The 14,474-nt window shown below is 43.9% G+C and overlaps 1 protein-coding gene across 1 annotated transcript in view; it reads left to right on the top strand.

Moving 5' to 3' along the window:
* The window catches only part of ANGPT1 (angiopoietin 1), a 192,835-nt gene extending 187,829 nt beyond the window's left edge, over nucleotides 1–5,006 (top strand). The window contains exon 9 of the mRNA XM_054985901.1: nucleotides 4,069–5,006. Coding sequence (XP_054841876.1) covers nucleotides 4,069–4,229 — 161 coding nt within the window. The 3' untranslated portion in view covers nucleotides 4,230–5,006. The remainder of the gene's footprint in view (nucleotides 1–4,068) is intronic.
* The last annotated feature ends 9,468 nt before the right edge of the window (nucleotides 5,007–14,474 follow it).

Raw genomic sequence — 14,474 nt, 5'->3', positions numbered from 1 at the left:
ACCTCCCATTTACTTAATCATATAAGTCCCCAGGAAATCTTTACCTAACTGTCCAAACAGGCATAATTTAAGTGGTGGTAGAAGGTGCCATCAAGTCATATCTGATTTATGGCAACCCCTGTTGAGGTTTTCAGGGCAAAAGATTAACAGAGGTGGTTTGCTGTTGCCTGCCTCTGCAATCATGTCCTTCTTTGGAAGTATCCCATCCAATTACTAACCATGGCCGACCTTGGTTAGCTTCCAAGATCTGTCAAGATTGGGCTTGCCTGGGCTATCCAGGTCAGGGCATAATTTAGGTAGCCTGTCATTTAGCACAGTTTCAGGATTATGTGTTATTTAGGCTGAGTTGCTAAGAAAGAACCAGATCAACGAAAGTTTCTTTCATGCTAAGGCCATTGTTGCGAAGAAGAATGGTAATGGATACTGCTTTCCTCTTGACAGTGTAAACGGAGCCGAGCTGCTTATGTGTTCCAGCTCTGAAAAATGAGGATTAGATTTTTCCATGTTTAGTTTTGTCTTAAATATATACAAGATTATGCCCTTATTACAGTCAAACATCAGCTGCGCAGCTTTCTTTTTTCTTTGGTTATTAGCCCCTTAGGTGCAGCTTTGTAATCAAAGAGAGGTCAACTGTGTCAAACTAGCTGAATGCCGGAATGTATTTGGCATTGGTCTGTCCCCAAAGATTCTGTTATGAAGTGTTACTTCAGGGGGGGATATAGGCCGTAGAGTATTGTTCAGAATTACTTTACAAGGCTCATATCATAAATTCACTCTGATCAACTGCACAAAGGAGTGTAAAACTTGGAATGATGTGCTAATCAGAGTTACTAATGTACCCAGTGGTAGAAAAACAACAAGGAATCCTTTCCTTTAGATAGAGTGCTGACAACCAAATGTGTTGACACAATGCGTGAGCCACAGAGGAAATATAATTTGACCACAGAAGAGAATTCCATTTTCATTCTCTAGAGACCATATGGGAAACTTTGAACACTCAAAAGTTTTTTTTTTTATTGTTATCCATTTTTTAAAAAAATCACCTCAGTTTGGAAGAAATCACATTGTTCTATGGAGTCAGAGAAACGTCACCACACGGCAAAATCTGTCCACTCACTTTGCCAGGCTTCCATCGCAGATACTTCTAGCGAGCTTTCAGTATTGTGGTACGTCTGCCATTGCTGAGAAATCGGCAACCTCAGCAAAAATGACAGACTGCTTCTCCTTCTGGGCAGGGGGAAGCAGTTTGTTATCAACCCTGAAAACAACATTGTCCTAAAAATACTGGGCTTGTGAATTCCCCATTGAAGAGAAATTGTTTTGAAGATTGACACCATAATACCCATCATTTCCTTTGTTTTAGGATCTGTATGTGTCGGTTATAGGGTTCTTGTGGTGTGGGGAATTTCTTCTTCTAAAATTCACTTCCTTAGATATAGCCATTCATTTCTCTTATTTCTCTTTTAAGAACAGGACTTCTTTCATTTCTCTTCAAGAAGAATCAAGGAGCTCTTTTGTAACTTCAGCCCTGGCAGTTGTTTTACATTATGCACCCCAGGGTGGTGCTCTGCCAGGAAGAAAGGCTTGGGAAGAGACAGCCTGCCTCTGAGCATTTACAGAGTGAAATTTTGAAATCTGCAGAATCTTTCTTGCTGCTCCTTCTCTCTTCAAATTTATCTTTGATCAAAAAAGAATTGATTAGAAACTGATTCCAAATTCCTAAAAAGGGAGAAAGAAAAGGATTGTTGGATATTAGGAAGAAACTGGGTAAAGAGGAACTTTATCATCATCATCATCATCATCATCATCATCATCATCATCGATAGTTGTTGTGGGTTTTCCGGGCTGTATTGCCGTGGTCTTGGCATTGTAGTTCCTGACGTTTCGCCAGCAGCTGTGGCTGGCATCTTCAGAGGTGTAGCACCAAAAGACAGAGATCTCTCAGTGTCACAGATCTCTGTCTTTTGGTGCTACACCTCTGAAGATGCCAACCACAGCTGCTGGCAAAACGTCAGGAACTACAATGCCAAGACCACGGCAATACAGCCCGGAAAACCCACGACAACCATCGTTCTCCAGCCGTGAAAGCCTTTGACAACACATCATCATCATCATCGTTGTTGTTGTTATTATTAATGTCATTTATAGTCTGCCTTTCTCACTGAGACTCAAGGTGGATTACACAGTGTGAGATTAGTACAGTCAATATCAAGGACATTTCCATAAACAATGCCATGGAGTAAACTAAGAGAATTTCTCTTAACAACCTTAGTCAGGTAGCTCTCTGCACTGTGCTATTCACAGCTAGTTGGAAGGCTAATTTTCAGTTGAAATCTCTAAAGACTTTGGAGGGAAGCCCAAAGGATTTTGATCAAATAAGGGCAGGGCTTTTTTTCAGCTGGAACGTGGTGCAACGGAGTTCCAGAAGCTCTTGCAAATGGTCACATGGCTGGTGGCCATTTTCTCCGAGGGCAACCCACTGAGTTCCACCATCTCTTTTCCCAGAAAAAAGCCCTGAATAAGGGAAATTTCTTGCTGAAGATTGCTATCTCCTTAATTTATTTGTTTAGATGGAATATAGGGAAGGACCTAAATTCAGGTAAGGTCAGTGTCATCCTGCTTTGTTTCTATTATTATTTTAACTGGGAAAACCTGTTACATTTCTGTTTCTTTTAGGTTTCACTTATGTTTAAGGAGTCCAAATTCTCCACAGCCAGATTCCTTTTAAAACACCCTGAATTTGGCTGTTTTGACAAAGTTTTGTTCACTGTTTTTCCATTACAGTTTGAATGACTACTTTACACATCATTTTTAGTATTTAAGACTTTTCCAATTTATTGCAATGTTTCCTAATGTGTGAATTGTGTCAGTTCCCATTTTAGGAAGGAAGGTGTTCTTCTAGAGGCTATGTTCTAACAATTACCACCCTCTGAGGGAACATTAGTTGATATCAAAGGAGTGGATAGCCAAAAGAACAGCAGATTAGGAAAATCTACAGTTCGTAATAGGTGAACAGCTTCATTTTGCACCTGCTAAAGTTTCTAAATGATCTTCAAGGACAGCCTTCTTCATATAGAAAGAAACTTTTCAATCAACAATGTATAGAGTTGATAAAATTCAGGTGAAATCACCATATATTATTAGACATCAACATAAAAAGCTGCTGCGTCAGACCATGAGACAATTTAGATCAATATGGCCTACATTTACTCTCTGTATCTTAACTAGATAAGCTTTATAACTCTGCTCCATGAGAAGTTTTGAACTAGGGATGCCAAGGACTAAATATGGGATCTTCCAAATGTGGTACACGTGCTGCTACACTGAGTCCCATCAGTCACTCTGATTAGCTATATCTCAGGACTATCCCTTGGGAATCTGTATGCAGAAGTCCAGAAGGGACTTCTTAGAGTCAATGATGAGCTAGTGTTCTGGATTGTACAAGCACCGTATGTTCCTCGAAAGCATGTACTGTCTCAGGTTTAATGGCAACCATTGCAGCAAATCATGCAAATCGGTTACAGGAGCTGTTCTCCAGGCAATTATCCAATACCTAGAAGTCTGCTTGTTGCATTGGCTGATAGAGTTGCTGCTAATTAGCTTTCAGGGCTTCACAGTCACAGTGTACATATACTAGGGATTTATACTATTCACATATACATGGTACATACAGAATCAAAATGATAGTTGTGTAATTAAAGTATGGCAACCCTTTTTCCATTTCTTCATGAGGAAACTGTGGGCAAACTTTTTACTTGTTCAGTTTTCTCACTTCATAGGAGAAGACCCCTTATGAGAGAACACTAAATGTTTTGCAGTCTCCTCACTTTCAAAAGCAGTTTGCTGCTTGGCATGGAAGCTGCTACTTTTGAAAACAAGTTCTCAGAATTCTCTGGGTTTGCATATCTTAGTGTGTGCTTCGTTAGTCTGAGAACAGATTTTCTGAAGGAAGCCAAAACCATTGGCTCCTCAGTGGTCTTTTACCATTTAGAGATCCCTAATTTGCCAACCAGTTTAGGCATGCTTTGTTAATATATGGCCTAATTGTTGTGTTCCTAACGTTTTCAGGGTGGTGGTTTGATGCCTGTGGGCCTTCCAATCTCAATGGAATGTTCTACTCAGCTGGACAGCACCATGGAAAAATAAATGGAATCAAATGGCATTACTTCAAAGGCCCCAGTTATTCATTACGGTCCACAGCTATGATGATCCGGCCATTAGACTTTTAAACACATCAAGTGAATGCAGGAGCAACGTCCAGTATAACTACCACGTTCTAGAGAACTTCTTACACAACCTTCAGAAATAGAAGGTGGGAACTTCCTGAAAGCATCAGATGGCAGCTATACTCGGATCTCGTAGCACAGGCGGCCACCAAACACACCAGGCGTGGATCAAGTAGCAGCTGCTTTGCCTGTAAGAAGAGGGCTAATATGGCTATTCTGTGGACAACATTGCAGTTCAGTTGCCACAAATGAGTCTAATATCTATCAGTGGAGTCTTTTTTTTTAACTTTGTGCAAAAGACATCAAAATTACCAGACAACACAGATACAATATGAAAATTGTGTAAAGCATAAAATAAATCATGATCAATGAGAAAATACTTTTCAGCAATGAAAATGATGTCGAGTCTATGCAAATGCACAAATATTTATTTTAATTGGTACACATGCCTTAAAAATGAAGAAGACAGCCATGGTTGCCTGTTATCAGTAAAGAAAAATTAGATGGATAAATTCTCTTCAACATAGGATCGATATGGTATGTCAGAGCAATTTTTCATTAAGCCCTTTTCAAATATGAAACATGCCCTGTAATAAAGAGACGGTGAGTCATCTCAGACAGAGAATGATAAGAGCAATATTCAGAGAGTTGTCATTTGCCCTGCGTTGCCCGAGTGAAGTAAATGTAGGTAATCCAGGTACTTGGCATAATCCTTCAACTAGGAAGTAAGCAAAGATTTTTCTTTCTGATGGCTACAGCTTTGGCATGCATCAAAACCAGTTGGAATCTCTCTCTCTCTCTCTCTCTCTCTCTCTCTCTCTCTCTCTCTCTCACACACACACACACACACACACACACACACACACACACACACAAAGATGATATCAAAGGAGTTTTAAAGAAGGTGAAATAGAGGTTATTTTGCATATGGAATTTCCTTTGAAATACACCTACCCAGAAATACAGTGTGCAAGCAAATGGCACAAACTGCACATTTGAACAAGATTAGGTTCATGCTACAGTGCTTTTTTTTCTATATACATGTGCACATTTTAGAGTTAATTTCTAAATTGTTATTAGTCTCTGTGTTATTCATTTGACAGTAAACAAAGCAATTACTGATGTGAAAAAGAACTTAGGGGGAAGATGGAATAATTAGCATTAAGTGTTCCAAGTGCTTTCAGCACTATCCAAGGACAATTAAGCAGAATTTGGTCCCATTGATTCTGTGATAAAATTAAGCACGTGCTTCACTCTCTCACACTCAGGACAGTGGGACTTAATGGTACTTCTCTGGATGAAAGAGAAAACATTAAAGATATTTAATTTGTACATTAAGTCTTGGCTTCCACGGTTCCAAAAAAAAGCAGGTTACCTTATTCAAACATTAAAACTTTGTTCCCTATTTCAAACCCTTTCTGACATATGCACATCTAGAGTGTGCTGAGGATTAGTTTGGACAGATATTTGGCTTAAAGGCAAAAGTCCTATACAAGGTTTGGTTTGTGCATGGACTTCATGGTGTAAATGATGTCACATGTGAGTGAGCCTTTCACACTATTTTGTATTGAGATCAACTATTGGCCTGTCTGGCTCGCTATTGTTTCTCCAGGGTAGCGAAAAGACCTCTGCTTGTGATCCTTGTTTTTAACAGAAGATAACAGGGCATGAACTTGAGACCTTTGGTATGTGAGGGATGTGCTCTGCCACTAAGCTAAGAGTGTGTGCTAACTAAACTAATTTCTGTGATCATTTCTTTCCTTCGGGGAGGGATCATGGAACTCAGTTGATTCACACAGCTGGCTCACACATGTGATCTGTTCAATGGCACACATGGCTACATTTCTACTTCACATGGGAGCTTACTGTGGGGTGAACCATCCCCCTGTGTTTCCATGCACAGAAATGAGTGGAGAAACCCATATGCCTAAAACAGGTTCCAGTATCTGGCCCATGGTGAGAACATGCAGGCATGTATGTCTTTGAGCAAGTGACATCATACTCTGAGCAAAGAATGCTCCTTAGATGTGCACTGATTGGACCCTTCTTCCGTAAACATTGGATTATCATGGTACATATGGGCTTTTCCATATATTGGGTAGTATCTGGATCAGCAGGGAATATCTTATAATGGAAAACATTTTCAGTGTTGGTGTCTCTGCAGAAAATCCATGCTCTAAGGACAATACAATGCTTGTTCATACTACAACCTGAATAAACAAAATTTGCATTCATTGTGGACTGTTCCACATACAGCATTTTGACTATATAGGTATAGATTTATTTTGGAACTAAAGCTGCCCAACTATATACACTGCCATACATAAATATGCTGTATCTATATATATTAGGAATGGTTTCTTTGCACATGTGGCAAAATAAGCATGTGTATCTTCCACATGAAGGCTGTGGTTGATGTTTGATCTCATAGTAGAAGCGACGGTGAAAGTGTCCACAAGTCTACTGTCGTCATCAAGGTCCATTCTGCCCTGCCATCTTTTAAAGTTCATTGGTTTCATATGTGTAGAGTAACATAGTCTGTACCCACATCACTTTAGCCGTGAACACACTTCCGCCAGCATTCTTTGCTATGTAATTTCCCTTTATGTGTCAGAAACGTACTTCCAAGTTCCTCCGCTACTGAGCAGTAAGGGCCAGTGCCACATGTATGGTTGAGGTCACAGGATGACCAGCATTATTTAAGTCCTGGGTCAGGACAACTCAACTCTCCATTGGTGCAACAGTATCCTGTGTCACCAGTTTAGGGGCGACAAGACCGTTCAGGAATAATCTTCTATATTGTGATCCTAAGTTGTCTCTGCTATATATTTGAGAGTTTTACAACTTTCCTCTATGTTGGGATCACCTTCTGGATTTTCCAGGCAAGTAAATTTTTGACCATTCCTCAGCTCCCATCACTGTACATTGTTTCCCCTGTACATTGTACATTGTTTACATTGTACATTGTTTATTTGAATAAATAAATAAATAAATAAATAAATAAATTTAGGGAAATATCCCATACAAGCCTTGAAATGGGAACGTAATTGGGTGCACTTGAGATATTAGCTTGTTTTTCATGAAAGAAAAGGTATTGATAAACGTTTCTAATTCTGTGTTCAATACAAATGAATACATGTCCTCATAACCCACGATTAGGCAGCTTTTTTCCATTTATGGAAATGAAACTTGCATAGATTTTGTAAAGAAAACATGAAAGAAAGAAGGGAGCACCCCAGGGTTCTTTACAACTGTGACAACCCAGTGTTTTTCAAGTTAAGTTCTTTGTATTTATGTTATCAGTATGTATTTCTTTTTCATAATCCTGCCTGAGGGGTTAATTTGTTGTGTTCCGCTAGTCAAATTACCCAACTATTCTTTGCTCAGCGGTTCCTTCATACAGCTGCTTTGACACTCTTTCCAGCAGTGTTCAATTTGTGTGCAAAAAATGTGGTTCTCCTCAAAAGATGTAATTTTTAAATGCCTCTAAATCAGGAATGTCGTTGTGTAGATCAAGCTGCAAAAAAACAAAAAGGGAAAGAACAGAAATATCAAAACACAAGTATTATATGTACCCTTTATTTAACTCCGTTTAAGCAAATGGGGACATGGTTTCCTACTCTTTATAATAAAACATGTAAAATACATTGGTTGGCTCCATAGTTTGCTTTATTTGGAGTGTACATACCTGTGGTATCTTCACATTTTCATTCTAAATAGAACGATATTCAGAAGTTCAAAGCACCGATAACAGAGCATAACAACAAAAGAACTGCCATGATAATCAGACTAATTATAATAACTTTGTGCTTATATACTGCTCTTCAGGATAGATTAGTCCCTCACTCACAGCAGTTATCAAGTCAGTCTTACTGTTATCCCCATAACAGACACCCCGTAAGGTAGGTGGGGCTGAGAGAGCTCTGAGAGAGCTGCGACTGACCTAAGGTCACCCAGCTGGCTTCAAGTGGACAAGTGGGGAATCAAACCTGGTTCTCCAGATTACAGTCCTGCTACTCTTAACCACTACACCAAACAGACCCCCCCCCCATCTAATCCAAAAGTGGCTCATGGGATGCTCCCAAACCGAAAGGCATACAAGCAGCTCACCTAAAGCCTTGTCTCTGATTGCCTCTTCCCTCACTGGTATTTAGAAGGTTACTGCCTCTAAATGTGAAGATTCCATTTAGTCACTGTGGTCAATCTGAACCTATCCTCCGTGAACTGGTCTAATTGGTTTTTAATGCCAACCAAACTAGCAACCCTCACTATATCCCGTGGCAGTGACTTCCACAATTTAATGACGCACTGAGTGAAGAAGTACTTCCTTTTCTCTCCCAAATCTACTGTAATCAAAGTTTATTCACAATAGAATAGTCCATTAAACCCAAGCGACTTGTTGGGATTTGCTCAGGCTGGATCCAATACGAACGCATATAAACACAGTTCAGGTTAGAAGATTCACAAAGTATAAGTCAGAACTAATAAATTTTGCAGTAGCTGAGATATTGATTATGTCTACTATAAGAGGTCAAATGAAGTCTGCAGAACCTGATCAATCAAGGTTTCAGGGCTTGATCACAGTGTTTTAGAGCCCATAAGATATATTTAGCCTCAGTTTCTGTTGTCCTCTTGTCCTGACAGGAGATTTACCAGATCCACTGAGCAGTATACAACTTACAGGAAAACTAAAAAGCAGCACATGAATACAGCCTCTGCTTGGGGGGGGGGGGTCCTCTGAATCTTCCCATTAGCCCTGCTAAGGGGAGTGTTAAAACAGGCTAAGGAGAACAGCCTATAATTAGCAAGAACTGTAAGACCAGCTAAAGATTTATTATAAGCAAACGGAAACAAAGGCAGAAAGCCTAAGGTAGATACATGAGCAGATTCATCTAGAATCATCTGCTAGCATTTGTCAGCCTAGCTCGTCAAGCCTTTCTGTTACTACTACACAGGCTTTGTTTAACCCCATCATTGATAAGTAACCCACAGAAAGATGCAACTTGGCAATTTTCTTGTCTAGCCTCTGGCTCCGGAGCTGGAGTAAGAGTCAGACTGAAGCCCATTTATCTTAGGTGGAAGGAAGTCAGAAAGAATAAGAGTCAACCTAAACTTAATTGCTGCAGGCCAGGCTATGGTTGAAATGGGCTTCATATCCACCTCTAGCTGCAAGACTGATGAGGCTATGCATCTGGGTGCTCCAAAAAGGCCCCACAAGAAAGTATTGAATGTGCGTGATAGGAGGATTGATAACTTCAATTCAAATTGGGGCTCCAAATAGTAGCTGAGCCATAGTTTTTTTCTTTAAACTCTGGTAAGGTAGAGGGAATGTGACACCCACCAAGGGGGGGAAAGAACCTCTGAATAGCTGCGTGATTTGTTCTAGAGCTAGCTCAAGGTCACGTGTAAGGTGGGATCCAGGCGAGAGGTCCAGATAATTGAACAAGTAAATTTGTTCAAGTGGGTGAGCATCAAGCCATCATATCGGAGAAGGGCTTAGAAAAAAACATTTTTTATTTTTAGTATTAGTATTTAAGGATTCAGTTTTTTAATCTATTTATTTGTGTTATTTATATTCTGCCCTTCTCACTGAGACTCGACGGATTACACAGTGTAAGTCAGAACAATCAATATAAAAGAAATTTCAATAAACATGTAATAGGTATATACATGCAAATTTGCAAAGGTTTAAAAACTAGTAGAAATCCAACACAGAACTAAAGAAATGTTGAAACAGATCATAAGAAATTCTACAGCTGACATATCAAACAACATAGGAACTACTCAATCTTTCTATATAATTGAGTAAGCGTGTTCTAGATGACTCACTTCATACCCTGGTGCACCACCAGAGGGAGCTGCCACAGAGGAAAGCCCAGGTAAGGCACCATGTCCCTCCAGAAAATGTGCAGTGGTGGGAAGCCCAGGCACGGATCAGGATGGGAGCAGGTGGCAATGCCCAGCCATCGCCCTCACCCAGCTGGTATTAGGAGCAGAGCAGGTGGCAATGCCCACCCCACCTTAACCCAGCTGGTATTAGGAGGGGAGCAGGTGGCAATGCCCAGCCCCCCTTCACCCAGCTGGTATTAGGAGGGGAGAAGGTGGCAATGCCCACCTCCCGCCTTAACCCAGCTAGTATTAAGAGCAGAGCAGGTGGTAATGCCTACCACCTTTCATCACCCAGCTGGTATTAGGAGTGAAGCAGGTGGCAATGCCCACCCCCTTAACCTAGCTGGGATCAGGAGTGGAGCAGGTGGCAATGCCCACCCTCCACCTTAACAAAGCTGGGATCAGGAGTGGAGCATGTGGCAATGCCCACCCCCCCCCCCCCCGTTCAGGCAGCTGGGATCAGGAGTGGAGCAGGTGGCAATGCCCACCCTCTGCATTAACCCAGCTGGTATTAGGAGCGAAGAAGGTGGAAATGCCCATATCTACCTTATCCCAGCTGGTATTAGGAGCAGAGCCGGTAGCAATGCCCCCCCTTCAGCCAGCTGGGATCAGGAGCGGAGCAGGTGGCAATACCTGCCCCTGCCTTAACCCACCTGGTGCTAGGAGCGGAGCAGGTGGCAATGCCCACCGCTCTTCACCCAGCTGGGATCTGGAGTGAACATGGAAATGCCCACATCAACCTTATCCCAGCTGGTATTAGGAGCAGAGCTATTAGCAATGCCCACCCCGCCTCCACCCAGCTAGGATCGGGATTGGAGCAGGTGGCAATGCCCACCCTCCCTTCACCTAGCTGGGATCAGGAGCAGAGCAGTTGGCAATGCCCACCCCCTGTCTTAACCCAGCTGGTATTAGGAGCAGAGCAGGTGGCAATGCCCAACCCCCTTCACCCAGCTATTATCAGGAGTGGAACAATTGGCAATGCCCACACTCCCTTCACCCAGCTGGGATCAGGAGTGGAGCAGTTGGCAATGCCCACCCCCTGCCTTAACACAGCTGGTATTAGGAGCAGAACAAGTGGCAATGCCCACCCCCCTTCACCCAGCTGGGATCAGGAGTGGAGCAGTGGGTAATGCCCACCTACTGCCTTAACACAGCTAGTATTAGGAGCAGAGCAGGAGGCAATGCCCATCTTCCCTTCACCCAGCCGGGATAAGGAGTAGAGCAGGTGACAATGTCTGCTCTCTTCAATCTACCAGAATAAGGCACTGAGCAGGTGGCAATGCCCACCCCATATTCACCCTGCTGGAATCAGGAGCAGAGCAGGTAGCCAAGCCTGCCACCCTCCTTTGCCTGTCAGGATCAGGTGTGGAGTAGGAGGCAATGCCCACTCCCCCTTCACCCAGCAGGGAGCAGGTGGCAATGCCCACCCCCCTTCACCCAGCTGGGATCAGGCTCAGATCAGGCGGAAATGTCTGCCCCCCTTAACCTAGCTGGAATCAGGAGTGGAGCAGGTGGCAATGTCTGCCTCCCCTTCATGTGACCGAGGTCAGGCATCAAGAAGGTGGCATTGCCCACCCCCAGGGATGGTGCCAGAGTTTCTGGCACCTGAGGCCGGAGGCAGTTTCAGGGCTGTTGCCACCCCCACACGCACATGTGAAGCATGCACACAAGTGGACTGTGTGATGATGTCACTGTGTGTGACATCATCATGCAGCATGCAGCTGCGAGCCAGCCCCATTGGCATGGCAGGCAGCTGGGACGGCGCACGGGTGGCCTCCCAGCCCTCCCGTTCAGTGGCCCCATGCTGCACCACCCTGGCCGCTTGCCATGCCTGGCCCGCAGCTGTGTGCAGGTGACGGCAGCATGGGGCAACTGAGCGGGAGGGCTGGGAGACTGCCCACTCAGACTGCCCTACACTGCCGCTGCCAGCACGCGCTCCCACCCGGGCACGGCAGCTGCGGCCCAGGTGCGGCAGGTAGCTGGGGCAGTGCACAGGCAGCTTCCCAGCTCTCCCACTCAGCCACCAGCGCTGCTGCCTCCAGGTCTGTGGCATGCCCCCCCCGCCCCCAGAGACGCCTTCGGCGCCTCAGAGCTCGAGGCAGCTGCCAGACCCGCCTCCATGGATGCGCCAGCCCTACCACCCCCTTCCTTCACCAGCTGGCATCAGTGACAGAGAAGGAGGGAATGCCTGCCTGCCTGCCCTCCCCTTTCTAGAGCCCGTTGTATTTTTTCCTACAACGGGCTTTGTTGCTAGTAGGATCATACTTACAGAATAGTAGCGCAGCCCTCTTATCTGAGTAAAAAGCCCTCTTGAATAATTCATAGATCCAGAGAGTATTAGTCTGTAGTTGCAAAATAGTAAAGAGTCCAGTAGCACTTTTAAGAATAACCAACTTGTAGCTGTAGTTATTGAAAGTTTATGCTACAGATAAGTTGGTTAGTCTTAAAAGTGCTACTGGACTCTTTACTATCGAATAATTCAGTTTTGCATCATTTGCAGAAGTCTAGGAGAGTGGGAGCTTTCCTAACCACCTCAGGTAGACCATTCCATAAAGTGGGGGTCACCACAGAAAATGCACGTGTACAGGCCGGTGTTGGTTTTGCCCATGTGCACAGTACCACCTGCAGAAGGCCCTATTCAGATGAGCAAAGCTGCCATGGTGGAATACAGGGAGAGGCTATCCCATAGATATGATGGACCAAGGCCACAAAGAGCTTTGTAGGTGATAGCCAATACCTTGAATTGGGCTTGGTAACTGATAGGTAGCCAATGAAGTGACAGTAGAATGGGAGTAATATTCATGGTCCTCCTAGCTCCCAGTAATAGCGGAGCTGCAGTGTTCTGCACCAACTGGAGTCTCCAAGTTAATGTAGAAGGGAGAGCTATGTACAGTGCTTTACTGGAGTGGATCCAGGTGGCCAGGTGGCCAGATCGGCTGTGTTGAGGTAGGGGGCCATCTTCCAGGCTAGACTGACTTTGTGGAAAGCATTTTTAAGCAGCTGCCTTAATCTGCTTTAGAAGCTCTGGATCCAGTATAACACCAGGCTCTTAACTGAGAGCAAAGCTACAAGTGACTTTTTTCACGTGGAGAACACTAGATTTTTCTCACAAGGTCACCTGGGAAGTGAAGTCTGAGTAGTCCTTCCCCTTTCTGTTAGAACCGCTGCCTGAAGAGCCACAAGAGGGCTTCGTTTGGGGGCGGGCAGCTGCTACTTTCTCTTAGGGCGTCCTGCGGGCTGCCTGCTCCCGGAGAGATGCTCTGGAAGTGGCAGCATCGGTGAAGCTTCAGCCGCAGCGACAGCAGAAGAATCTGCAGCAGATCCTTCCACTGTTGCTGCAGCTGGAGCTTCACCAACGCGGTGGCTTTCTTCAGAGCAGCTCCCTGGGAGCAGGCAGCCCTCAGGATGCCCTAAGAGAAAGTAGCAGTTGCCCACCCCCAAATGAAGCCCTCTTGTGGCTCTTCAGGCAGCGATTCTAATAGAGGGGGGAAGGACCACTCGGACTTCACTTCCCAGGTAACCTTGTGAGAAAAATCTAGTGTTCTCCCCGTGAAGAAAGTCACTTGTAGTCACACTCGGAGTCTACAAGGGTCAAATGAACTCTATCGAAAGTGGGGACTATGATATCCTTCAAAATCTCTCCTTTCCCAGTCAGGATCACTTCCCTGTTGTCTGCATTCAGTTTCAATTTGTTTGCTTTCAGCTGTTTGACCACAGTTGTCAGACGGCAACCTAAGATCTCCACTGTATCCCGTGGTGATTCGGATAGTGAGATACAGAGCTAAGTGTCATCTGCATATTGATGGCATCCAATTCCATAGCTACAAATAAGTTCTTCTAAAGGCTTTACATAAAGGTTGAATAACATGGGGGATAAGATAGCATCTTGTGGAACCCGGCAGGATAATTCCCATTCTGCAGATAGCTATCTAACAGCTATGTTTTGAGTCCATTCCATGAGAAACAATTTAAAACAGTCCTTTAATACCCACTTCTGCAGCCAGGCACTTCTGCCGCCAGGCACCTAAGCGAGATGGCATGGTCTACTCTATTGAAGGTTGCTGATAGATTCAGAAGGATCAACAAAGAAGCATGGCCTTTGTCTACATTCAGGCAGAGATCATCAGCTAATGACACCAGAGCAGTCTCCATCCCATAGTCTAGCCTGAATCCTGACTGAAATGAGTCCAAAGCACCAGAGTTATCCAGGAAAACCTGGAGTTGGTCAGCTACTGCTCTCTCAATCACTTTGCCTAGAAAGTATGGGACATACCAACTGCTAAGAATATGAGTAAGGCAGCATTGACTGCATATAGAAGAATAGAAATTGGGTGACTGACCGACTTAGTAGCATGTAGA

The sequence above is a fragment of the Eublepharis macularius genome, chromosome 7, assembly GCF_028583425.1.
Source record: "Eublepharis macularius isolate TG4126 chromosome 7, MPM_Emac_v1.0, whole genome shotgun sequence".
Taxonomy (NCBI): Eukaryota; Metazoa; Chordata; class Lepidosauria; order Squamata; family Eublepharidae; genus Eublepharis; species Eublepharis macularius.
Note: the sequence above shows the minus strand (reverse complement) of the source record. Positions and strands in the feature narration are given on the sequence as shown.